The sequence below is a fragment of the Scardinius erythrophthalmus genome (assembly GCF_964197995.2).
Source record: "Scardinius erythrophthalmus genome assembly, chromosome: 8".
Taxonomy (NCBI): domain Eukaryota; kingdom Metazoa; phylum Chordata; class Actinopteri; order Cypriniformes; family Leuciscidae; genus Scardinius; species Scardinius erythrophthalmus.
In genome coordinates, this window is record NC_138228.1 from 46,029,982 (window position 1) to 46,057,644 (window position 27,663).

At 40.4% G+C, this 27,663-nt stretch overlaps 1 protein-coding gene across 3 annotated transcripts; it reads left to right on the top strand.

Moving 5' to 3' along the window:
- kcnj5 (potassium inwardly rectifying channel subfamily J member 5) lies at positions 1-26,808 on the top strand. Of its 3 annotated transcripts, none has more exons than XM_081373242.1 (4): positions 1-251; positions 13,597-13,679; positions 15,376-16,252; positions 23,811-26,808. In XM_081373242.1, exons 2-4 carry the CDS (start codon positions 13,617-13,619, stop codon positions 24,152-24,154), a joined length of 1,284 nt encoding a protein of 427 aa, XP_081229368.1. In that variant the 5' UTR covers positions 1-251; positions 13,597-13,616; the 3' UTR covers positions 24,155-26,808. The 3 variants fall into 3 exon arrangements, with proteins under 3 accessions (XP_081229368.1, XP_081229370.1, XP_081229369.1); XM_081373244.1 differs by having other exon boundaries at positions 197-458; positions 23,811-26,806; XM_081373243.1 differs by lacking the exon at positions 1-251 and adding an exon at positions 5,823-6,216 and having other exon boundaries at positions 23,811-26,806.
- Positions 26,809-27,663: the final 855 nt, after the last annotated feature.

A 27,663-nucleotide genomic window follows, 5' to 3' on the forward strand; every position in this document is an offset into this window, starting at 1 on the left:
GGAATAACAGGGGGATGTGGGGGAGGAAACATCCTCTCATGCTCACTTTCACATCCCTCCCTCCCTCCCTCTCCCTCTCTCTCTCTCTCTCGCTCCCTCGCTCGCTCGCATCCTCCAGGAGAGCGAGGTAAGGAGGTGGTGGAGCGCTGTGTGTGTGTCGAGTCAGTGAGGCTGTTGAGATAGCTGGAGCCAGAACAGAGCGCAGATGCCCTAACATGACACCGCACAGAAACCTCTGCGCTCCGATGAAGGTAAGTCTGAGAGGAGCGAGAGAATAGAGTCCGATTGTGTCACCGTTGAATGGGGTCTCGATACCAACGTGCCTCTTGAGGAGGATCTGCATGCTGAGAGGAACAGAGAGCCGGCGGGGATCACAGGATTACCCCATCGCCGACCCCTGTCCCATTGAGACGCCAATCCACAATGCCATGGATCTAAAGCGCCTTCCAGCACGCGAGGTTGTGTGTTTCCCCAGCGTTCCCGGGTTAGAGAGTGAGCACGTGTTTTAGTGCATTGCAGGAGTTTCGCAAGCCTTGTCAGTTGCATTGCAGGAGAACTTGCATGTGAGTGCATGCACGTGTGCGTTTACGTGCGTGTGTGTTGCGGCGATCGCACACTTTCTAGAGGAGAACCGAGTGAATGTCTGTCGGCGGGAGTCATATCGATTCTCCCTGATTCTTGGTTACAGGGGTATTAGTCCTCTCGCCTGGGGCTGCGAATACAAACTGAGATTTTCCTCCGTCTAGCCTCTCTGGTCCTGTCACACTTAAGAGTCTCCAGATAACTCAGCTCGAAAAGCAGGGAACAAAGCGGGGGCTGCTCGATAAAGGGGAAGATTATTAAAGCCAGCTCCATCGTGGTTTCAAGGAGAGGGAATGAGTGCGAGATTGTGAATTTGTCATAGTTTGCTTGCAGCTTGCCTAGCTAAATGTGCTGTTTCACTTTTCCTTCACTCATGTCATGTTTAAATATACATGGAGTTACTAGAAACACAAACATTATGCAAATTTTGTATCCTCTAACCTTACGCTTAAACTTAACTCTCACTCTTCCTTAAGGCATTATTTAGTATGTTTACTAAGCAGTTTTTCCCGTGGGGATTGTTGGCTGTTGCTCATAAATGGGAAGGATTTTAGTTTTTACAATCCTCATGGGGATATGTGTTCCCTACATTGTAGGCAAAGCCTGATCAACATTTGCAGAATTGTCAGTGTTTGCCAGAGTTCGCGCATCATTTAAGCCAATGGTCGCCATGGCACCGTTGATTCTGATGGAGTGACCTTTGACCTCTTTGACTTTACGAGAATTCCCTAAACTCTGAGCAAAACAGCTGCGTCACACACACCAAAGGCCTTACTCAATTACCTTCTACAATTTTACTGCCAGTGTGAATTAGTAAAGGGAGAATTATTCACTGACTCAAACTAGTATGACTTTCATTTGTCTGTGAATTGCAAAGGAAGAAATTTGTTTTCAATGCAACTACAATTAATGTGGGACGAAATTATGTTCCTCACACAGAACTACTTCATGGCTTCAGAATATAGTGCATGGCACATGGAATATTTCTTATAATGCGTTTGTGTTCTTTTTGAAGCTTGAAAGCCTCAGCAAGCTGTTTCACTTGTTCTTTCATAAAAAATAAGTCGTATAGATTTGAGCTTTATTTATTATTTTTCATTAATGTGGTGTTCCATGAGAGAAGCCACAGATCTGGATTGGCATGAGGATGAGGAGTGCATAATGGCATCATTTAAATTCCGAGCTGGGCATAACATATTCAGCAAAGTGAGCACAGAAAACACTTGCAATCCTGACCATGCAGCAGAAATACGGTTCTCTGAAGTCACGGTCAGGCTAATTGTTGAGTGATCTTACACTTCACATTTGTGGAAGTCCCAACTGTCACTGAGTTACCTTGAAAGAAACCGACTTTGCACACACACAGCGTAACTGTGTTTGTGTTGATGTGTGTGTGTGGACGTGCATCAAATAGTAGGTTGCACCTCATTTGCTCCCAAAGTCCGTGCTCTATTTGTATTGTGTTAGGTGAGATCCGAGCAGAAAAGTCCTCAAGCGCAATCCATCTCCTTGTTCATAATTAGATCAAACTTCTGTCTAATACATTCACAGTATCTTTGGTCTGCTGCAGTTTGAGAGGAATTGTATTTCCTGCTGCATTGATCCGTATGCTCTGAAAGGCTAGCGGTTTAAAGGACAGGTCTTTAAATTAAATCTTATGGTGGGTCATTCATCTTATGCTGTACTTTTTCAACTTTGCTCAGGTAATTCAACTTTATTAATTCTAGCTTAATTATTAAGAGAAAATAAAGAGCTGAAGTCAATGGTCAAAATGCTGATATGATCATACTGATTTATGTTTATCAAACAGAATACAGTGTTTTGCAGTTATTAGTTACACAGAACATCACCGAATCCATTGAACTTACTGATGTTTGTTCTGGCGGTTGTTTTCACATCAACTGATGTCACTTCCTGACAGATGATGTCATTGAGGAAATAGCTTTTGTTAAAGAGATATTTCAAAGGATTTAAGGATGGAAATTGATATTGAAGACAAAATATCCTTTAAATTGATATTTCGTATTATACCAACAACGTTGTCAAATAACATTTTGATTATAGAAAGTAACAAGGGAAATAAATTGGAAAAAAATGGCAACATACAAATTATATTGTCTTATGCATTTTTATTTAGTTCTACCTCATGACATTGTGATCAAAATAAACTCTCTTGACAATACATAAAATACATAATTATAAGTCTATTCAACCTGAATAAATCAGACAAGACTTAAAGGTATAGCGGAGGATTTTTTACTTCCGGGTGGATCACCTATACTATTGGTCCTCCTAATTGTCAATCATTCTGGTGAATCAATCAGACTTGTTCAAAAAGTGGAGAGGGCGGGTCTTATCTAAAATTCGGAAAGATCCTCCACTATACCTTTAAGAAGACAAATAAACCAACGAATACACAAGGAAACCAAGAAATAAAAGACAGAAACTAGGCCTTTAAGACATAACAAAATAAAAGACATGAAACTGTGCAAGTAACTGTTCAAATGACAAATAGTTAACCATTCCCATCTTACTCAGACATATCAAGTTGGACTTTTATGAAAGCTTCAGCTTCTCCTGCACGTGACTTCATGTAAAAACTCCAGCATTTAAAGGTATTATAACCACTTTTACTTTTGTTCCTCCACTTTTATTGCAAGAGATTATAAAGGTATGAATTGCAGAGAATTGAGTTAATTGAGTGATTAGGTACTTTGAAGCTCTTTCGGTGTTGTGAGTGTTGCCATAGAAACGAGTCATTTCTGAGTCTGAGGATGCGAACAGCTCAGCGTAGACGTTATGGTAATTCTCTGATATGTGAAAGCAGCATCACATTTGAATGTAGATCTTCTTTTTACACTCCAGCCTGTCACCGCAGTTCTGTGACTTATAGAGCTGACGTGAGCAACACAGTGGGAAGTATCGGCACTCGTAAAACAGACGATCCGCTCCGTGCCGTAACAGAATCACTCCTTCACCTTCTGCCTCATAAACACGGCAGGCCTTACGGTTGTGTGTGCCTGTGTGAAACTGACAGCGTGCAATAAAAGCAGACATAACAGATAATGAAAAGGCAAGGTGAAGGAACAAAAGGTGTGGCTAAACGGCAGATTTATAGTTACATTCAGGCCTGGTTTCTGCATCGAGATGCATTGCACACGATGCTGCCGACACACTTACGCAAACAAATCAGAGATGCATCACAACATCTGATGTGTATCTGAAAGAAAACAAGCTCAAGCCTTCGCTAAATATAGCAGGTATTGATTTATAAGCATGAAAAGATGTGCTTGGAGAAATATTACAACAAACACAATCAAAACTTTTCCAGACGCTTTATTTCAGCTGCATCCAATCTCTGCAATAAATAGGACATCTCTGGCCGTGAAAGACTGCAGTGTGTACGTGTGTGTGTACTTGTATAGTTATCTTTGTGAGGACCAGCTTGAGTTTTAAACCATCAGAGTGAGCTCCCCAATTTCTGACAGCCTTTATAGGGATTTTTGAGGGTTAAGGTTAGAGTTTGGATAAGGTTAGGGATTGCATTATATCAATGAATGTCCTCACGAAGATCACTGTCCTCACGTCATATAAACGTGTGTGTGTGTGTGTGTGTGTGTTTGTGCATGAGATTGCATCAGTCATTCAGAAGTCAAGAAGGTGATCAATGTCAAATCGATGAAGCACCACATACATTGTCATAGATGTATATATTACATTGGTATACATGGTTGCAACATTAGAAATGTGAGAAATTTGTTCTGTGATGCTTTTAAAGACAGAAGAGTTTCAGGCCTTTTCCAGTTTCTCTCACACAAAATTCCCAATCGTGTGAATTCCTAGTGAGATGAAAATATCACCTTTTTGTTACAAGATAAGGTTGTGCAATAATTTATGTTTGTAAAATAAATTTATTTTCGCACTTTACCAAGAAAATATATATTTAAACTGAATACATCCTTCAGGTCCAGATTTACTAACAGCTTGTGCCAGCACAAACCCGATTTTGGCATTAAAAAACTACTGTTTAGATTTACTAAAGACATGCAGTGAAACATTAGCACTGAAAAGGCTTTATTTTTACATCTGATCTTGTTGCATATGCATTTGTAGGAGTTTCCCTTTCAGACGCAAAATTTATGGGAGGAGAGTATTTAAATGAATCACTTGAGGTGATTTGCGCTATAGTCAATTTACTGGTATATGCAACATTATTTACCGCCAAAAAAGCACGTCTTAAACCAGACGCTGCTCTTGATAGAGTGCATTGGTCATTATATAAACTGTCATTTACGTCAGTAAATCAAGCGCAGAACTTTCCACCCCATTGACACTTTTATTGAATTGCGCTCTCAAGCTAATTTGCCCTGTTTAGTAAATCTGGCCCTTTGTGTATAATGAGGCATATATTTCTAAAAATATATATGTTTTTTTCCTTTTTCGCAATACTGTTATTGAACCGTGAATGGAAATCCAAACAGATTGCATCATATAGGTATCCAGCTTGCTCAGTGTAGAGAATAAGAGCTTTGATTTCCAGTACAGTGAACTCTGATGTACAGTGTGTTTGTGCAGAACAGATGGTCTGTCTTCGGGAGGATCTGCCGGCGAGTGAATGCGCTGCACCAATCATTTCACGTGTGCTGACATTTTGAATATTTCCCAGAGATTCCCCACAGATCCAAGTCCATTATCACTGGATTACAAGTGTTCCCAAAAGAAAAGGATTTAGCATTTTCTGTTTGCGCACCACTTTACTGACAGACTTAAGGTGTTTAAGTGGCCTTGTTGAGGCTGTGATTCAGTGATCGAGGAATGCTAATTAGGGCAGTTGGACACGGCGCTCACTTTGGCAGACCCGATGCTGCAAATCACTTCAGGGAGCTGACAGGCCATCTGATAAACACGGGAGAGAGTGTTGAAGAGCCTGTTCTCTACTTAACACAGCCCACCCCCAGCAAACACACACGTACACATCCAGTCAGGACCGCCTAGAGAGCACGGCCTTGTTAGCACTCTTGAGTGAGTGTCATTGGACCAGGGATGTATGCATTCATGCACACCCTATAAAGCCTTTTGGAGTGGGTGTGATTTGGCCGCCGATGTGAACTTCCCGAAGCATCACTTGTGTTGGTGTGGGACGGCGAGGAAGGTCGCTGTCATGGCGCCAGTGCCGGCTTAGTTTCAGCCACTGCTATTCCTGTCACTGATAGGACGCTCTCTCCGAGACGCACTCCTTTCATTAGGCTAATTGTCCTTAGTGTGGACAGGATGTCTTCTTGAAGGCTTGGTGTCATTCAGAGCGATAGGGACACTAATACACACTTGCACGGCTGAACACACACTCGCAGGCGAGTGAATGTGGAGCTGGCAGCGAGCCGCGCTGGATGCTGTTCGTTCCAGGGGCATTTTAACTCATCTGCCCCGACTAACCTCAAAGTGTCATAACAGTTTCAGATATAGACAGCCGAGCCATCATGCGCTGTGTGTGTGTGTGTGTGTGTGTGTGTGTGTGTGTGTGTGTGTGTGTGTGTGTGTGTGTGTGTGTGTGTGTGCATGCACGTTCAAACACATTCGCACTCACACCAAAGACGACGCTGCAACGAGGACATTGACGAAGTGTCCGAACGCAGGGTATGTTCAATCTCTCATAAAGTAGACTTTGTTTTTTAGGTCCCTTTGACCTGAAGTTACGACACATTTGCATGCTTGTGGTTCTCATTATATGCAGGTAAACAAATAAACTAATTGTTTTCTAAAAAGTGTATTATTTCGACTTCAGCTTTATATTTTAGGATTTAAAATATAATCCCCTGAAGATCCCTCCAGTTTGGGAAAACCTTTTTTTTAAAGGGATGGTTCATCCGAAAATCTACTTTTTATCATAATTTACTCACCCTCAATCATCGCAAATCTAAATTAATTTCTTTCATTTAGATTGTCAAGAGGACTAGTACGGTGAGCGGGAGGGGACATGTTCTTTTCACTTAGTTTTGTCGTGGCCACGAGATATTAATTCGTAGGAACGTCACATTAACTCATGGAAACGTGATAAGTCGTGGTTGCGAGATCATTTTTTGGATGTAACGTGATCTTTACGCCGTGGACACGCGATGTACAGTTGTGGCCTTGAAATCCTAAAGGAACGACATATCTTTCTCGTGTCCACGAGTTAAATGCGTAAACAACCTGGGTGACCATAGCAACCTGGAATTATCAGAAATGGATAGGCCTATAATAAGATTTATTTTTATTTTAAGAATGACAAAATAAGGACGGAATTAAGAAATGATTATATTAATATATTAATGCCTATAGTCTATAGGCAACATCGGGCGTAATATAATAGGCAACATGTTAATATAATAATTTCTTAATTCCGCACTTTTTCTTAAACGAACGTAGAGTTTTGTTTTGTTCTGCTCTCTGGCTGCGCTGTCAGGTTCGTTCTACAACGCTTCCTACGCTATGTCCTACGTCATACGCCATGTATATTTTTACGACAAAACCGCACGGATTACCCTCAGAAGGCCTTCGTTTATCCCCCTGGAGCCGGATGGATTACTTTTGTGAAGGATGCATGCACATTTTTGGGATTTGAAGGAGTGGACCCCATAACTTCACATTATAACCACTGAAAGATCTAAGACATTTTCTAAAATAACTGAAAATGCGTTTGTCTGAAAAATGATTGACATATGCATCTCGAACGGCTTGAGGGTGAGTAAATCATGGGTTTAATATCATTTTTGGCCGAACCCATTTTTCCCTTTAATCAAAAATAAATCTTATTATAGGTCTATATCCATTTCTAATAATTCCAGGTTGCTATGGTCACCCAGGTTGTTTACGTATTTAACTCATGGCTACGAGAAACAGATTTCATTCCTTCAACACATGAAGTCGTGGCCACGAGAAAAATATGTTGTTCTCTCATCATAGGATCTCAAGGCCACAACTTTACATCGCGTGGCCACGACTTATTATCACGTTCCCACAAATTAATATCTCCTGGCCACGACAAAAGTGAACCGAACATGTCCCCTCCCGCTCACCATAGACTATAGCTTTTAATCAAAAAAGGATGCATAAGTATCATAAAAAAATGTCCATGATGACAAACTATATTTTACATTTTTTGATAATGCCTTTTCCACATAATCATCATATGGCTTCTGAAAACTTGGAATACAGCACACAAGTCAAATGTATGACTTTCATAATTCCATGGCTCCCCTTTAAAGCTTAACAGCTTAACATTATGAAATTATTTGACTAGTTGGGGCAACATTTGGGGGAATTCTTTTGATCCAGCATGGGTTTTTATGTTGCTTCAACTAATTCACATTTAGTTACAGTGTAAAATGTGCTTGTGACAGTGCCATTATTATGACCATAGGTTATCAAACACTGAAAGAAATTATAGAATTTTTTTTTTTTTTTTTATGCAAGTGATGTTGCAGGGCATTCAAATGAAATTTTAACTTTCATCTTCTACAAAAGGCCTTATGAAGTGTGTAGGCAGCAGGGATTTGCATAGGGACTGTGCGGATTGTAACACTGCTACAGAAATGCTATGTTGAAGAGTCGAAAGAGGAAGCTCTACGCTGTTTGTTTTGATGACTCTTCAGAATTGCTTACTCCTGCGAAATAAAAAGGGAAGAGAGCAAAAAGCGCAACCCCTCACTGCAGGACATGGATGAATGAACTCATCTCTGAGTAGTAAAACGCTCCGCCGCAGCGTGAGCTCGATTCCTCCTCCAGCAGTCATTGCCGTCCCATGTGTTTGAGTAGATCGGGTTGTTGGACATCTCTGGGACTGCAGTGTGTTGTTGACAAAAACACGTGGGTCATTCCCCAGACATTGCAGGAAATGTCTCTCTTTGCGATAAAGCAGCTGGTCCTATTTGTTTAGGGAGGTTTTAACAGCCCTGCAGTCTGATGACGAATCTGCAGGTCTAGCGCATGAAGTGTTTCCCAGCGTGTTGCGCTGATCTCCTCTAAGAGGCAATGATGAAGGGGTGAGAGCGTGTGTGAGAATCCTCCCACTAAACCCTGCCATTCAAACACTAATTAGTATTGATACAAGTGCACGCCTGGAGTGTCTCACTCACGGGACAGAGATCACCTTTCAGAGTGAAAAGAAGCTGATGTCGACAAATTATGCGGCGGCATTTTTTTCCAGTGCAATTAAAGCAGTCTGACAGCCAAAACTGTTGCTGTACAAACATCATTTCAGCCACTTAGAGATGTAGATGCTGGTCTGAAAGTAATAGAGCATTCGAGAGCTGACTTTTTTTTTTAAAAGCCTGCATTCTCCACCATATAAATATCTCACCAGAATAAGTTTCCATGAACAGATGTCGCATGTGTTTCGATCCAGTGATGCAGACAGAACTTTGAATTAGAATACGCTTAAAGTACGATTCCTGAACGAATGATTCATTCGGATGATTTGAATTATTCAGAAACACACAGCACAACCAGTGTAGTCCTATTCCTGAACATATGCTTCTGATAAAACAGTTCTGTTTGGTGAATCAAACGCATACAGTGTAGTCTGATTCTTTGACAAATGACTGAATCAGTTCTTTTTAGTGAATCAAAAACATACAGCCCAGTGCCGATTCATGAATCAGTGACTCTTATGAGTTCGCTACTTTTTAGTTTGAATTTATAAAATACACAGGCCCACAGCACACAAATGTGTTGTACTTGAAGGAACACGCTGACTTTTTGGGACTTTAGCTTATTCCCCGTATCCCCCAGAGTTAGATAAGTCCATACATACCCTTCTCATCTCCGTGCGTGCCGTAACTCTGTCAGACGCACCCAACGCTAGCCTAGCTTAGCACAAAGACTGGAGGTAAACGGCTCCAGCTAGCATACTGCTCCCAAGTGACAAAATAACGCCAACATTTTCCTAATTACATGTTGTGATTTGTATAGTCACAGCGTGTACAAATACCAAGGTCACATGAGACACAGCCATCTTCTAACCGTATACATACTGGGAACTATATTCTCAGAAGGCGAAGCACTGCTACTTCTGCAAAGTGATTTGCTTGCAATGTGAGCTTGTGTCTTTGTCCATCTCTCTCTCTCTCTCTCTCTCTCTCTCTCTCTGTCATGTCTTTGTCCATCTCTCTCTCTCTCTCTCTCTCTCTCTGTCGTGTCTTTGTCCATCTCTCTCTCTCTCTCTCTCTCTCTCTGTCGTGTCTTTGTCCATCTCTCTCTCTCTCTCTCTCTCTCTCTCTGTCGTGTCTTTGTCCATCTCTCTCTCTCTCTCTCTCTCTCTCTGTCGTGTCTTTGTCCATCTCTCTCTCTCTCTCTCTCTCTCTCTCTGTCGTGTCTTTGTCCATCTCTCTCTCTCTCTCTCTCTCTCTCTGTCGTGTCTTTGTCCATCTCTCTCTCTCTCTCTCTCTCTCTCTGTCGTGTCTTTGTCCATCTCTCTCTCTCTCTCTCTCTCTCTCTCTCTCTCTCTCTCTCTCTCTCTCTCTCTCTCTCTCTCTCTCTCTCTCTCTCTCTCTCTCTCTCTCTCTCTCACTCACTCATCTGGCTTGCAACCAGACTCCAAAATCACAAAAAGCATTGCTCCTCTAAGAGCTCGATAAGGAGCTTGTTACCTCCTCAGAACAGCCAGATAAGCAGGAGGGAACAGTCTCTGCTCTGGCTCACTTCACCGGCGTGCAACCATCATGGAGCTGCACAGGGACCGTTTTGTCATGAAATGTGGAAATGGCAGAGGACAGAATGTTGTGGAGGCCTGCCGTCTGTCTGTGATGTATTCTCCATGTGCATTCGGATGCAGGTCACGTCAGTGTGCCCTTTCACTGCAGACCTGTCAGTCAACACTGTATTCCTGAGTGGATGGCAGCTCTGACGTGCCATCTGCGTGCAAGCAGGGCCGAGCAAATAGAGATGAGTGATGTAACTGTGGTGGAGTGGAATTAGACAAATAAGAACAAGGGTCAAACAAAGGACTTGAATCTCCAGTGAGGCCGGCCTTCAAATTCCTGTACAAATTCTGTGTAAATGTATAAATTGAATTACGAGAGGCTTTCTATCTAGGGTGCACTAATTAGTCAGAGATCAGCTGCTGGCCAATGCATATAACACCAGGTTTTGTGTGTTTAGCTCTACGCGGTGCTGATTATCTCATTCCCGACTGTGAGGGTTATTTTCTCCGAGCTCAAGCTGTGTGTGTGGCCATTACAAGCCATGGAAGAAAAATATGCACTAGCATTTTGTGGTAATTTGCTCCCGGGGTTCATCGGTTCACCTGATTACTCTACATTGATTTACTCTCCTAGATGATCAATACCTATTTTAAGGTCTTTTTTTAAGCAATGGGGGATTTGAAAAATATCCCCCTAAATAGAGTGTAGCCTATTCTCTCTCTCTCTCTGGTTCTCACTCTCTTCCTTTTTACACAGTGTTTCAGAGGAAAATATATATGCCATTACTTAACTAATATCCTAAACAGCTTCAAGATCACTTAGCGAGTGAACATGACTAGCATGACTTGCAGATCTGCTGCCGGGGATCAATTTTTTGCTGTCATTAGTCACCTTATGTAAGCGATTAGCATAGACGACGCTGCGTGACATTACCGACGGGAGCACAGGTGCAGTGTGGGAGTGACCAGGATCTAGAGCTGAATGATTGCTTAATGCACCATGTCATAACATCTGAACTAACAGAAATCCAGTTTTCCATAACAATGACCCGTTAATGGAAACAAAACAATACTGTAAGATATAACGTAAAACCTACTCCAAAACCTAGTGAACATAGGCAGGGGCAACCCCTGTGACAACAAATAAATAAATAAGTAAATAGAGTGAATAAATTAACATTCCAATCGACCTGAGTTTGGCTTACAACCAGGGTTAGATGTTTCTACATCAGTGTAACATCCCACTGATGTTAGGGATAAGTTATGGCTAGGGTTAGGTTTAGGGGTAGGGATAGGGATAGGATTAGGACTAAAATTCCAGACAGAAATATGTTGATCCAGGAACACATCTTACTTGGAAAATCCCAGTGCATCGTAGACACTCCATTTGCCTAAACTATTTTATTCTATTTTACTATTTTATTATTATAATATGTTTTTATTATTATTATTATCCATTATATTCAGATCATAGACACTCCATTTGCTTTAACTATTTTATTTTATTTAATTCAGTATGTCCAAATCATAGACACTCCATTTGCTAAAACTGTATTTTTTTTTTGTAATTTTTACTTTACTTTAATTATGTCCAGATTATTTTATTTAATTTTATTGTTCAGATCTTCTAACTACAGAAAAGTCTCGTCATGCATTTTTTAGGCCAAAACTTTTTTTGTCACATCCAGCAAACATCTCCTCACTATCCGCTAGCTGCCTGTCCCCTGAACACACTGTAAAAAAACACAGTCTCTGTAGACAGCCCAGGCTCCACAAATGGCAACAAAAACAAACTGGCCCAGCCTGGACCACGAAACATAACAAACAGTGTTCCAGCCAATAACCGACAAGAGTGATTTGGGGGTGGGGGTGGGGGTTGGGGGGTTAGTGCGCGTACACATGAAGGGGGTGTGGGGAGTGGAGGAGAGAGAAGAATGAAGAGGGAAGTTAGCTAGAGGAGAGATGTCCTAGACAACGACAACGACTAACGTTAAAAATGTATATTCTTGAGAACGTTGATATGGCCGACACACGACCAAAGAGACGACGTTCCGATGAACAAATAACAAAGAATAGGGAAAAGGAGAAGGAACACGCAAAGTCCCGAATTTACATCGGAAAAGCGTTCAAAAGGTGGCGAAAACTCCGCCGGCAGAAGGGCTTCCAATCCGACATTCAGGTGGCTCTGTTTTTGCTGGACAGGCGGGTAAATCCAGTTTGGTTTGGTTTGGTTAAATGGTTCATGACTGTTTCAGGAAGCACGGGAGGGAGAGGGAGTTTTGTTTGACAATACTTTGAACGTCAACAAGAAGTGACGTCACCCAACATCGCTTAGAGCACCTTTAAAAAAAGATTGATCAAAAGGATTCGGGATATCATCTTTTTGTCCTACACTACAGCAGCACTTTCTGTTCAGGCCGTATCAGCTCAGAGTGTAGCTCAATATATTTGACAGGTGAACACTAAAAGTGTCAGAATAGAGATAGCGAGCTGCCAGGAGCAAGGAGTACGCAGAGGTGCTCACCCAGGTTGGCGTAACTTCTGTGTGTTAGTGTGACGGAGAGCTTGACTGGATGATGGAGACAGCAGCAGCTTTCATGGCGTGACGGTGCTGATGCAGTCGGTCTTTAGGGAGCAGGGAACAGCTGAGACTGCCAGCCTGTTTTAGGCTCAAATTAAACTCAATCCGCACTCTCAGAAAGTACATCTCCCTTGTGAGCTTTGATTTAATCCTTCAAGTTACCATCGAAGATGTTCTCCCGAAGGTGTCCGTGTGTGTGTGTGTCTTGTTCCGTCTTACAGTCATGTCATGTCACATTTAAAAAAACACTCTATTTAATGTGAGAACCTGAGCAGTCAGGTTAAGTTATTCTGTTTGCCCATTAGAGAGTCAAACAGCCATGGTTGAACAGCTTTTCCTGAGGTGTTTGACATGATAAATCTGTTTACTCACCTCATTGAGAGAGGGTGAGACAGTGAGTGAGATATTAGCTGATCAGATTAACCCTGATTTTGAATGAGCCTTGTTTCCTCATGTGAATCCTAAAACCAACCATTCCATATTCTCATAGGACACAATAAATCCATGTAATGACATTTGTCCATCCAAAAGCAATAATGGTAATGTATCAAGGTTTAGCTCATGCTTAGACTAGTAAATCCCTAAGTTTATTGACTATTCATCAAAGGTCTACTCAATATTGTTTTCCCCTATTTAAAAGTTTTACACAAAAGAAAACATGTTTAAAATCCTAGTGTGCATTGGTTATTTCCTAAGCAATAAGCATGGGCGATTATGTTGTTTTATTCTTTTGAGTTATCTCTCTCTGTTTCAGGTTTGCAGTCGAAGCTGAGGATGGCAGGAGATTCTCGCGTCCACATGGACCACGACATGGAGATAGGAGTGACTCCGAGAGAGGTCAGCCGGCCCCATATCACTGTCAGCTTCAGTAGTTGTGTAAAATGAACATTTACTGTAGTAGATCACCCAGCCTACATGCATGCAAACCATGCAACTATGCATATTATACCATAAAAATAAGAGGAGTGTTTACTTATTCATGTTTTCAGTATATTTAAATCATTAATAAATCATAAATCTTTTCTTTTTTTTTTAATAATGTGGGAGGCTGAAAAACACTGGGAACTAAATAATGGGTGAGAAACGTAATTAACTATAACATTCAGGCAACAATTGTCAATAATCTGCATTGTGTGCTGTTCTTACATTATCATTGTCAGGTCATTGTATAATGGTCATTATATTATGTTATGGTTATTAAATAAAATAGCTGGTTACACATTCAGAGTATTCGGAGATCTGTGTAATAATCTAAATAAATAAATATTTTATATTTTTAGAAAGTTATGTATGTTGTATGAATATTGTACATGTTATGAATTCAAATAATTGGTTTAAGTGTATTTAATATAAAATAATTCATGCATATATTTATATTAATCCTATAATTTATATCATTAATGCATATTTCATTTATGACTTTAAAATGAATACTGGATGTAATATCTATCTTGAAGTAGTTGGAGGCACACCAAATACTGAAAATTGGCTCTTGTTGTAGATATTTTGCGATGTTTACAAAAAGTGTCTGTTTTATTTATTTTTTTATTTTTTGCCCAAGATCTGGCTTTGTTTTACAGAAAATAGGGGGACGCAGGTGTGCGTGCAGCATGAGGTCTCTGTTTGTGCCAGTTTTTTTTCATAAGCACTTTAAGGCTTGCCTATAATTGGCTGCCACCACCTTAACATGATACCACGTTTCAATTAACAACCAAGTACAATCTTCCACAAATGGAGAGACAATGTGCCAAAGCGTCCTTGTCTCATGTGGAGGACACTGTGCTGTTGAATTGGGAGGGGGGGCAAGGATTCTTATCCGGGCTTGCCAGTGTCCCATAGGGAAGAGGAAGGCAATGGGGGAAGTGTCCCATTGAGCTGTCGTAGAACAAAAAAAATCAAAAAATGGACTGGGGCCAAGGAAAAAAGAGCGAAAGAGAGTCATGGGGATAAAAAGAGCAGCAATAGTAAAAAAAAAAAAAAAAAAAAAAAAAAAAAAAAAAAAAGCCACCAGTGCTTTTACAATGTTGCAGTAATCTGCATGTGCTGTGTGTGCCGAGCGTACTGTGAAAATGTCATGACAGTAGCAAAGATCAGAGCACTTACGTTGTTAGGAAGAAACAGCGGGAACATACCTCTGCTTGATGTTGGCAACTATGTGATCCACGGCTGTCATTGCCTGGCTTATAGCAGCCAAGTGAAGAGATAGGACTGAGGCATATGGGAGCTGTTGACCTGGCATGCAAAATACACTATATGATTCTGATGGGACTAGATTGCAACACCATGAGTTGGAAGCATCACATCCTGCATGTATTATTCCTCAACAAACCAACGGTCTCCCTAGAACTCCCTTACAGTGATGCTTAATATAAGTCTACAGGTTCAGACTTGCTGATATTGTAGCCCAGTTTATCATCATCATCATTATTTTGAATCAGGTCCTTACCCTGGAAGGAAAAGATCAGCAAAGATTTCTATGTCACATTGATCTCGTTACCCAAGAATGAATTTGTTACTTTTCTCTCTCTTGCAGCAGGTGAAGAAACTCCCCAAGCACCTGAGGGAATCACAAATCCCTACGGATCGCACCCACCTCATCTCAGATCCTGTTAAGAAACCCCGCCAGCGCTATGTACAGAAAGACGGCAAGTGCAATGTCCATCATGGAAACGTTCAAGAGACATATCGCTATCTCAGCGACCTCTTCACAACACTGGTTGACTTACGTTGGCGCCTCAGTTTCTTTATTTTCACCTTGGTCTATGTGGTCAACTGGCTCTTCTTTGGGTTTTTGTGGTGGCTTATTGCGCTCATACGAGGAGATCTCCTACACGGCGATGAGGAGGGCTGGACCCCATGTGTGGAAAACCTCAACAGCTTTGTCTCGGCTTTCCTCTTTTCCATTGAAACTGAGACCACCATTGGCTACGGCTACCGTGTCATCACGGAGAAGTGCCCAGAAGGGATCATACTTCTACTGATACAGGCCATCTTGGGGTCCATTGTCAACGCCATGATGGTGGGCTGCATGTTCGTAAAGATCTCGCAACCCAAGAACCGAGCAGAGACGCTGATGTTCTCCCACAAGGCCGTGATATCTGTAAGGGACAACAAGATGTGCCTGATGTTTAGAGTGGGTGACCTGAGGAATTCCCACATTGTGGAAGCGTCAATCCGTGCCAAACTCATTCGTTCGCAGCAGACCAAGGAGGGCGAGTTCATTCCGCTCAACCAGACGGATATCAACATTGGCTTTGACACAGGAGACGATCGCCTCTTCCTGGTGTCGCCTCTCATCATCTCACACGAGATCAATGAGAAGAGTCCTTTCTGGGAGATGTCCCGGGCACAGATAGAAAAGGAAGAGTTTGAGATTGTCGTCATCTTGGAGGGCATGGTCGAAGCTACAGGTATGTTCTCCTTGACATCAAGCAATTCAGCTCTTGACCTGTAAGTGTCATAGTCTCCATGAGTAAGAAATGACATAAATAAAGCTTTACATTAACCCTCTATACTATCAGTCATTTGGAATGGCTTCAAGGAGCAAGTTGTGCATTAACTGCCAAGCTCTGTAGAGCAGTTGACCTCAATGAATTTTCCATCATTTTGTTTGTGGTAAGCGAGAAACTTAAAGGTCAGTCATTTAAATATACAAAACTGCTCCGGCATTATTCATTTGCTGACAGTGCTGAGTCATCCCTTCCATAAGCATGCTGACTACACGAAATAACATTTAAAAACTGACAAGAAGATAAATGTTTTGATATTGATGCTGTATTTCCTACACATGAGATGGGTTGGATCTGAGAGCCTCTTGTGGTCTGGTTTGCCATGTCCTTGCAAACCTGTCCAGGTGGAGTTGTGGAAAGAGGTGAAAGGTGATGAAAGTACTCCGGGTATGTTCCACTCTGCTGGAGGGGATCCTTTGGAAAGCTTATTGGAGCAAAAAAAGTTTCTTTTTCCACTCTTCATTTTAATTAACATTGTTCCAGTTCTTAGGTCAGTGAAACTCAATAACGGTCAGGCAGTTCAATGAGGAAACTGCTTTTAAAATGTCTTTGTGAGCACAGTATTATACCTTAAGACATCAGTAGGCTACACTCAGACTGCAGGCAAAAGTGGCCCAAATCCGATTTTGTTGCACAGATCAGATTTTTTTTTTATAACGGTGAGAACAGCGCAAACCTTGTGGAATATGATCTTTTCGATTCTGATTTGGGCCACTTCCATATGTTGTCCTACAGCATGATCTCATGAAATGCGCTCTCTATAGCACGCATTGTATTTATCATGCAATTTATACGCAAAACTTTGTTTTTACGTGCATGATGAGCAGTTTTCCTGTGCATATGAAACGCACTTTATGGCGTGTAATACAAAAATACCCCACACCATTAATCCTACCGAAGGGGTTTACAGTGCATATCATATGCACGTAAAAAAATACATTGCACGATAAATACAATGTGTGCTATAGAGACGCATTTCATGAGATCGGGTTGGGTCCTAAATCAGATGTAGGTCAGGTGTTTTGCAATGCGACCTCGGTCTGAACAGTCATATCGGAATTCATGCGCCTTTTACGTCACTCTAGATCAACATTCGTCACAATTCTGTGCTGATGGGATGGTGAGCTGTTATCTCATAATGATCAAGGTGACAGCTCTATACAAGCAAAACTTGAGACTGTTCGAGAAGAAAGTTGCTCAGTGCTGTCTTTCTGCTCATCCTTCTTATCGCCTGCGCACAAATTTGCTGGCTTTTGCGGCACATCACCTATATATAAATAAACACGTAAATGCTGACTTCAGTAACCTCCGTGTTTACTTCCGTATGACAGTGTGCTGCGTGCCGTTATCGTTCTTGTGTGCATACGGGTCATTTCAGTACCGTAACCAATTAAAGCAACACTAAAGAACTTTTCCTCTTTGGTCCCTCTACAGGTTGTAAGCGGAATTGTCCATTACCGCTGTCGTAAAAATAATTTCGCCGCCCGCAGCCTACTGTCGCACGCACGCTCGCTGTTTATCCAGCACCGGCTTTAGAATGAACAATGTCCACAGACACGGTAGAGTATGTTGCATGATTTTATGAAAGTATGATGTATTGCGACATCAGAAAGAAAAACAAAATAATGACTATTGTAACGCTTGCCGTAAAGCAAGTCAAATTTGTAGTTTCTTATGTCTCATTCGAACTACAGAAACGCTACCCGATCTGGCAAACTTGCATAGTGCGGTTATAGCAGATGTAGGGCTGCAAAGCGAATCCAGAAGTGCCTTTCACATTCTGGATTCAACTTGATGAACAACTGAAACGATTTTGGAAACATTATTTTAAGGTAAAAAAAAGTTCTAGTGTTGCTTTAACACTCGAATCTGATATTGGCCACATTTAAAAGATAATGTAAACAGCCAAACAAACAAAACAAAAATCAGATCTGAACAATACATCAGGACTGAGCATTAAGGCTTGCAGTGTGCACGTAGCCTAATACACATTACACAACAAAGAGCCCAGGGTGTTGTGGCATTCTGATTGATTATTAATAATGCTATTACTGTAGCAGTCCTGAGACCGATTGTTCAGTTTTCAGGGCCATCTCATTTTTAGTCCATTACTTAAAAAATGTGTCATAGTCTACTTAACGCAATAAATGTAATATTATTTAGGAACAGTCTTTACTAGGTTAAGCAATACCAGTTTAATACCTGGGCTTTAGCAGCAAACATATGCCATCTGAATATATGAAAGTGGATGGATTTATCTAGAGATCTCTTCTCAACTACTTCGTTAACCTTGCAGAACACTGTGTGCAATATTGATTTGAGAAGATTTCTTTATTCTTGGAGCTGTTTGGGAAATAAAGAGGCCTGTATTGTCTAATTGCAGATTCATTCCCAGGCTGAAACATTTCCCATGGTTTATCAGATATATCAGGTGAATGTTTGCAATTCAAATTACTTATTGGGCCTTTGTCCAAAAAGAACTTACACTGCTAATCTAAATCCAATTCATTATACATGCTTCCCCGTGAAGGCATCCAATTTTTTTTGCTTGTTTTGCAGTGAATACCAATGAGGATTCAGCAAAGAAAAGGTGAAAAGCAATGTATGATTTCATGCATTCATAATGCAAAAATTTGCATGTTTGGAGGTTTTTATACCACAAACATGCAATTCTTATTGATTGATTTATCCAAGGATCTAATGGGAAGAATTTAATCTTACACTAACCTTGCTCTGGGCCCTAGACACCATATGACATATCAGCAGTCTCCTCAACCTTCCTGTCACTTTGAAATGTTTTCCACTTTCCCCGTAGAGATGTGCCTACGTAAGCGCATGTCAATAGCGATGTGCTATGATGCCTTTGATCTACTGAAGTATGTGTAAATTACGCCTTTGACAGATCACCAGGTATAGATCAGGGTGCTGTTGGCCAGGATAAGCTTATACAAATAGGCTCGCTGACCAGATCGAAGTCATTGCTAATGAGGGATGATGGCTTCCTTTAGATGTGCAGTACAGAGAGCTAATGACCTGGTGAGTGTAATAAGGTCACAAACAACCAGGTGTCTGATTTGTCAAATTTAGCAATGCTTTAATTCAGCCCTGGCATGTGTCAGAGATGATGGATAGCCGCTTTGGTCTAGTCTATTATTTTTCCAGTAGTGAGGGTCAGGAGTTCTATAGTGAGTCTCTCGAGTACTGCTTGCAATTTGCATGAACGTGACGAGACTGTAATGATGGTTAGTCAGATGTAATTTGCATCATATAATTGTTGCTACATAAGCAGTTTTCATTTTAGAAATGTGCTTGATCCTGAACGATACGATCGGGAACAACAGCTTTTCCCTGATGAAAGATTCATCACGCTGCAGAACAAGACATGCAAACATATTTGAGACACTCTGTTCCAAAAGCTATTGTGAGCTGACTACATAGGCAGCAGTTTAAAGGATTAGTTCATTTCAGAATAAAAATGTACTGATGATTTACTCACTCCCATGTCATCCAAGACGTTCATGTCTTTCATTCTTCAGTCGAAAAGAAATGAAGGTTTTTGAGTAAAACATTCCAGGATTTTTGCCCATATAGTGGACCTGAGGGTCCAAATTGCAGTTTCAAAACAGCTTCAAAGGCTCTGCAGCTGAGGAATAAGAGTCTTATCTAGACAAACCATTGCTCATTTTCTAAAAAAAATACAAATCTATATACTTTTTAACCACAAATGCTCTTCTTGCACGTCCACAACCTGACGGAAAATGTAGGGTAGGGCGAAAAACTCTCATTTTCTACTCCAAATTCAAAATCGTCTGTCATCGTTTTACCTATTATGTATTATTTTATTTTGTAAAAGGCATTTGACGTAGTCTTTGCACATTCGCTTTGTAAAAACCAGGTCTGTACTTCCGCCTATGTCACGCTTGACCTTTCAACGTGATTACATAATGTGTGGCTCATCGCAGCTAGTGCAAGACGAGAATTTGGGGCTCAAAAGTATCTAAATGTGTGCGTTTTCGATGGTTTGTCTAGATAAGACCCTTACTCCTCGGCTGGGATCGTGTCGAGACTTTGAAGATGCACTGAAACTCACATTTGGACCTTCAACCAGTTGGTTCCCATTGAAGTCCACTATATGTAGAAAAATCCTGAAATGTTTTCCTCAAAAACCTTAATTTCTTTTCGACTGAAGAAAGAAAGACATAATCATCTTGGATGACGTGGGGGAGAGTAAATTATCAGGAAATTTTAATTCTGAAGTAATCCTTTAAAAGCTTCATTTGCTACCTTTTGATTATGCTACCTCTTAAAGATGTCTTCTTTTAGAAGCATTGCATACATTATTTGCTGAGAAGACATGCTATGAAATGTTAATCATCAAAATAGTTCTTCAGAAAAAAAGCAAATAGTTCCAACTGACTGTTCTACCACATGTGCTTGCTATGATATTTTAGCATCATCCTTAAGCCAAACTCTTTTCAAAGAAATAAATGCGCTCTGGTGCGCTTCATGTGAGGAGCGCTACGCATTAGTACTTGATGGGCTTTTAAAATTGGTCATTGGTATTGCTTCTGAACTGGCTATTATGCAGTACAATTAACACTTAAAGTTTAGAAGCAGATCACAAATGTCTAACAACATGGATTTAAAATCAATCGGGTTTATTACCTATTAGAGAAAAATAACCTGCCATTGAATGCTTGTCTTCTCATCAGCATAATAAATGCCTAAAACACAGCAGCCCATTGAGTGCTCATAACCAGCCAGCATCTACTAAATATGTCCGATGGCATTAAGATATAGGCCTCTCTGAGTTTTAAGTAGAGCCCATTAACTTTCCATTCATTTTGCTATTAATGAGTCTCAAACCCACAGAAAAGAACTTGCTTTGAATTAATGTTCTATAACTAATATAGATTTTTAAAGGCTGACTTTATGAGGTGTTGTGTTGATTAAGGGAGGAACTGCGGAGGCAGTTTAAAGGTTATTGATGTGTGCTTGAACAGTTTAAATTCTAACGCTGACTATTAGTGCTGGATTTTCATTTAAAGCTCAGACAAACCAGTGGAGAATTCTGGCGTCCTCTGAAGGCGGTGATTTTCACTTCTCATGTCTTACAATGAGATAAGCGAATACAGATTTGTTTAATTACCCAGGTGAGTTACATTTCTTTCAGTATTAAGTGTACTAATCCAAGCACACAGAGAAAAAGAATATGATTCATAATGTAGTATGTTAAAATGAAATGGTGAAAATGGCAAAGACAACAGCAGCTCCTATATTGGTGCTTCTTATCAGAGGAGAAATGATAGTACTCATATGTGTCAGTAGCTTTCAGTGTCACCGTTGTTCTCCACAAATAGGCATAGGAACTCCTGGCCTTGAGGTGCTGTGCCCTTATTTATAGATTTGAAAAGCAACTTCGTGCATGAAACCGGCCTTTGCTAGGTTACTGAGATCAACACACCCTCTCCATGTCTTTCTCATTCACTCAGACACACACACACACACGCACAGAGAAAAAAGAGAGTAAACTACAATGCTAAATGAGTTACACCCACTCCCACACACTCTTGCTGCTCTAAAACATGTGAAGTAAAAGCAGGGGGAGTCAGAGACTCTCAGAGCGTTACGTTCATTTACGTTTCAATCAATGCAACATTGTAGATCAGTGGTCTTCAATTGGTTTTGCTTCAGGAGCCAGATTTTACATCAAGTGGCACTACGTTTGTTTATGCAAAAGTAGGTAAAAATTTACTTGAATTTGCACCAATCTTTTAAAAGTATCTTTTTATTTATTTTTTTACCAATGCATGATTACATTAGCCTATTAATTGCTGATTTCTTTTTCCAATTAGCATTCAGTGATCTTTTCAGAACGGGCCTGCAACCCATTCTTGGGTTCTGACGCACCAGTTGAGAACCACTGACGTAGATTGTGACACTGTTGGCTTTATATGCTGGTGTGCTTTAATTCTCTATAATCTGTAATTACAGTTTTATCTATAATATGTGACATCACTGAGTATTATACCTGTAATCATGAGGTTTTAGTCTAGTATTATTCTTAATGTTTTGCAAAAACATAAATGCAGTGATTAGCAACTTGGACTTTTTCCGTAATTACAGGTCTACACTAAAAGTACTGCATGATTTTGAGTTTCTGATCCCATTAAGGCAAAACATAAATTGCCGAGGTGATGCAAGACATGCATACAAATTTAGGGAATTTCCTTTTATCCTCTAGCTGTTTTAGAGGGTCTGTATGAGGTCACGTGAAAGGATAATGATCATCTTGAGGTTTTGTTTTTTGTGTTTTGCATCCTGTATGAAAAATGGACGTGATGGATATGGAAGTGGGAAGCACACAGCACATTAACTCAGGTTTACATGACAACTTAGCGATATGGGCCAACAATTCTGTTTCAAGCTGTTTTCAAATAAATGTAACTGAAGACACACACACTGCACCAAATAGTAAATGAAATATGCCATTTGATCACTGTAACGCCTTTGGCTTCCAGCTCATGCTACATTATTTCACATGCACCCAAAACCTTTCAGGAAAGGAAATGTAAAACAATCCGCTTTACAAGCAAACTTCACTTCCCTTGGGCACAAACCCACAATTGGTGACGAGTCTGAGAACCGCAACACTCCTGTGCAAAGTCACTCACTCATCGACTCATTTACTATACGTATATTGAATTTCGTTTTATTTCGCAGTGGAATGTCATTCTTTTTTTGAAAGAATTAATAAATAAAAAAAAAATAATAATAATCTAATAATTAACAATCCAATTCCCCTGTTCAATTTTGCTGCTTTTTATTTGCATTTTCATAAACCATGCAGCAAAGTTTCAATTATATTCCAGGATGCGTGTTTTTAAAATAAAGTAATAAAAATAAAGTTAACATATATCACAAACATCCTGAAATATAATTGAGATTAATTTGATCTAATTATTCTTACCACCATTTCCTGTTGCCCAGAAGACAACATAAAGCAAGTCAAAAGTGGCACATCTTACCCCATGCCAATACGTTGATGGAATTCGATTCGATTTTATCACAGAAAGAAGAGAACATTGTGTCATTGAAATAAAACTGATTGAAAGACAATGTTGTGATGTGATAGACATTACGGACCTTCTGAGCTCTATTGTTTTCTTGGCTCTAAAATGGGAACGTAATGTGAAATGCAGCTCACGAACTGATACGGCCCATATCTCACCGCAAAAGCTTGTAACTCCAATATCATCTGACCGGTACAGCTACTGTAAACATTGAGAGCCTGTCTCATAAATAATGTATTTCTCTCCCTCTCTCCCCTTTTTCTTTCCTCTGTGCGTGTGTGTGTGTGTGTGTGTGTGTATACATAACCATGCGCACGTGTTCATGTGTCTTTGTACGTACCTGCATGTGTGCGTGTCTGCGCCCATATTTCCCTCCATGTATCCAGGCATGACGTGTCAGGCGCGCAGCTCCTACCTGGACTCGGAAGTGCTGTGGGGCTACCGCTTCACCCCGGTGCTTTCCCTGGAAAAGGGCTTCTACGAAGTCGACTACAACAACTTTCACGACATATACGAGACCAACACCCCCACCTGTAGCGCTAAAGAACTGTCCGCTCGATTAAAAGAGAGCCCACTCCTCCCTCACCTGCCTCTCCTCAGCCCCGACCTCAGGCAACACACGCCAGACCCCTTCTCCACCCAAACCTCACGGGACGACACGGAGAAGGACGGCGAGAAGCCGGCGGAGACAAACAATGGCTCCGCCAACCGTTTAGAGGAGAACCCTTGAGGGAAACCCTGCTCTGAACAGATTCAAGGACTTTGTAGTGACTGGCAAGCTTCTTTCCCCTTGCATGGAGAGACATCCTTGCAAAACCCATGCAATACGACCCTCTAGAGAGCCGAGCTGATGTGTAGATCAAGGTTAGACGCACAAACAGATGAGAATCCGTATATTTATACCGCACACGTTATTGACGCCTACACATACTCTATTTTAGCTTTATAAACTTTGTCGTGCAGATTTTCATGGTATCGATCAACGCCCTGTACCTCAAGGACGAAATAGTAGCCATATATTGTACACATCAGCATCAGTCCCACCGCAAATGAACGACCCGGAGGTCAAACCTCTTAATCGAACCGTAACAGAAAAGCAGCTTTAATAGAATCCCGATGCAAAGACTCTTACGAGAAATATGAAGCCAAACGCAACGCTTGTGTATTTAACCACGGCGAAGGCCCGCGGTGTCGGTTTCTTTAAGCTATTCTATTGTATGTTTTATCTGCATTATAATTACGCATTATAATGATCAATTTCCCCCGAAGGCCCGTTCACACCAAGACAAATAACTATAATGATAACTATATTAGCATCCACGCACATGCTGTTGTGTTGTTTGCTGCTTTAAAAGCGTGAGCTCTCTAAACTCGAGTGGATTCTGATTGGCTGTCAGTGACTTTATCATTCATTACCTGAAAAAAAAAAATCCTTCTAAGAGTGATTCCAATGATATTTTTTTATAACAGTTATCGTCTTTGGTGTGAACGGGCCTCGACTCTTATTGAAGTGCATTATTGCATGTGTTTCGGCTTGAATTTGAGACAATTTGAAGGCTGGAAAACGTTTGCTGGTGCACCAGACATAAGCACAACCGCTGCAGTGGCAGACGCACAGTATGTAAACCTGCAGTACACTAAAATAACGGCGAAGAATGGAAAAATTGCACATGCGTTGTCTCTGTGAAAGATTGGTTGACCTGCTGAGTTCAGTCTTGCCCTGTCCGCACTCCTGGACTCATATTTTGTCTCTATCACATTTGATTTGTGTGCAAGTTTGAGGCCACGCGCGTGAGACTGTCAGTCCTATTTCCAAGCGGTCCGAAGAACTGCTTTAAAGCATGAACCCTAACGCAAGTTCTATACACTTTCAGAACAGGGTATTTTCTATAAGGCATGCAGACTTCAAAAACACAAATGCTTTCTACAAAAACTGTACAACTAAATTATGGATGAAGGTGAGAAGAAAGAGACTTTAAAGAAGACTTCACCCCCTGCTGAGAGTTTATCTGCAGTTTAGAGGGATCTCACCAATGACAAGTCATTTTCACTGAATAATATTATATGCAGGCAATTTACATAAATAAAATGAATAAAGAAACGTATAATTGAATACTGGTTTTGTTGTTTGTACATGGGGAATAAACTAAATTCCCCCATTTTTAGGGCAGCTGAATAATGATGATGATGATTTACAGGCGAGAATATCATTGAATAAACAAGTGGCATTGAATATATACACTTTTTTCTTCCATATCATCGAAGAGGACACACATTTCGGTTCTTTGTGCTGTTTGTTTTTATATCATTTCCCGCCTTTTGTTGCAAGTTAAATTCAAGTGTAGAATATCTGAATACATTTACTTGAAGGTTTATGTCAGGGCATTTGTGCTAATCACTTTTTGTTTTTCATTTAGTTCTTTTTTATTCATTACTTAATTATTACTAACTTATTACTGCTTGCTTAGTTTCTTGTTTGTTTGTTTGTGTAACGGATTCAGGACATTCATTTTTTTTGTTTACAGTAGCAGATGCTGAGAGTTTTTCTGCGTGTCTCTGAGAAGTTTTGTTCCCTTAATTATCTTTAACAATATGCTTTGTTCTAGCCATATGTTGCGAGCCGGTGCTCCTTCTGCCCACGTACACATGCATTATTCAAAGATGAGAGGAAATTAGTTATCAGCAGAAATTGGGTCACAGAAAAGTTACTTACATTTCTCTAAATGTATCACACATCAAGTTCTGATGAGGAAATGCCCTAGTGTGCCTGACACAGCTGACTGCGTTGGGAACACACATCAATTCATAATACCTCTGAGTTTAACTGATGCTCACTAGGGCATGTTCCTCATCATCCGTCTTCATGCTCCCTGAAAGTTGCTTAACGACAAATAAAATAGTTTAATAAGAACAATACGCAACGGTTCAAATGCCAGGCGGCTTACAGTTTTGTCACATTGCATCTAAAATAGGGTGAGATTTCATTTCTTTGCACAATACAAGCGATATTGCCTGTGAAAGTCAAATAAGCAGCGTAATCCCTCAGTAAAATGCATTTTTGCGTTACAATGATTTTACCATTGTAAGAAAGCCTAAAATCCTCCAGACTATGATATTTCTTTAATACATGTCCACAAGGGTTGTGTTTATAAAATGTGGCCACAGCAATATGATTTAAGACACCCATGTCTAATAAACCGTGATAGGGATTCCTGAGCCGGTCAAAGGATGGTATCGGGGATGTTTAAGCATTTTTTAACTCATCGAACTCATAATATACTCCTGGAGAAAACATCCATTAACCTGTTACAGACTCAGATTTTAACTGCTGTGACATATAACATGTCTTTATCTTAAAATTAAATAAAACCACTTCTCACACAGAAACAAGAACATGGTCTTCTTTTTAATTAATTATATATGCATTCTTTATAACAACTCACATTTCAAGCAGACGTATTTTTTTTTATAAGTTAAATATATTTTAATCCTTATTAAAGTTATTCAGTCAAGAGCACTGAGTGATTTTCTCTATGATTAACATTAATGACGGACAGCATTAGACTACTGTCACTTTAAGGTCAAATACACAGATCCAATAGACTGATAAACTAATACACATCCTCCCAACTGTTTACGTTCACTTATGACATAACCGACTGCGTTTACGTGAATACTGGCCAAAACTGACATTTTGACATAATTTTATGAGTATTTGTCCAGTCAAGCGCATAAAGACACGAAAGAGCTCCAGTCAGTACTCGTACGCTGACGTCTTTCTGTCGCCGCACAGAAAACCAGATTGAATTGAGCTCTCTTTCGCATCGTCACGCTTTTTCAGATTAATCCAAATGTCCACTCTTCTCTTTCTCCCAGACGTTTACATTTTTGAACGTTTTATGAGACATGCAGCACGTTTGTGACAACTTATGTCCCGCCGGATAGATAAGCACGTTACAATTCAAATGTGCTCCCAAATTAAATCCCAAAAGATTTACTTCCCAAATCGTCTCTCCCTTACATTTTTATCAATAGTGTCAAAAATGTCAATAGATTTTCATTATAGTGTTTGTCAAACACTGTTTGTTTTTTATTTAGTTATCGTCTCGTTTTCGTCAGTGATTTTTTTTTTTAAGAAATGCCAATTATTCGTCAACAGTTAACCCTGGCTGTCACGCAGGTGTCGTGCAGTAGGTGGCAGTGTGCAGTGGGTTTGCCAACCGCCATTAAAAAGAAAAG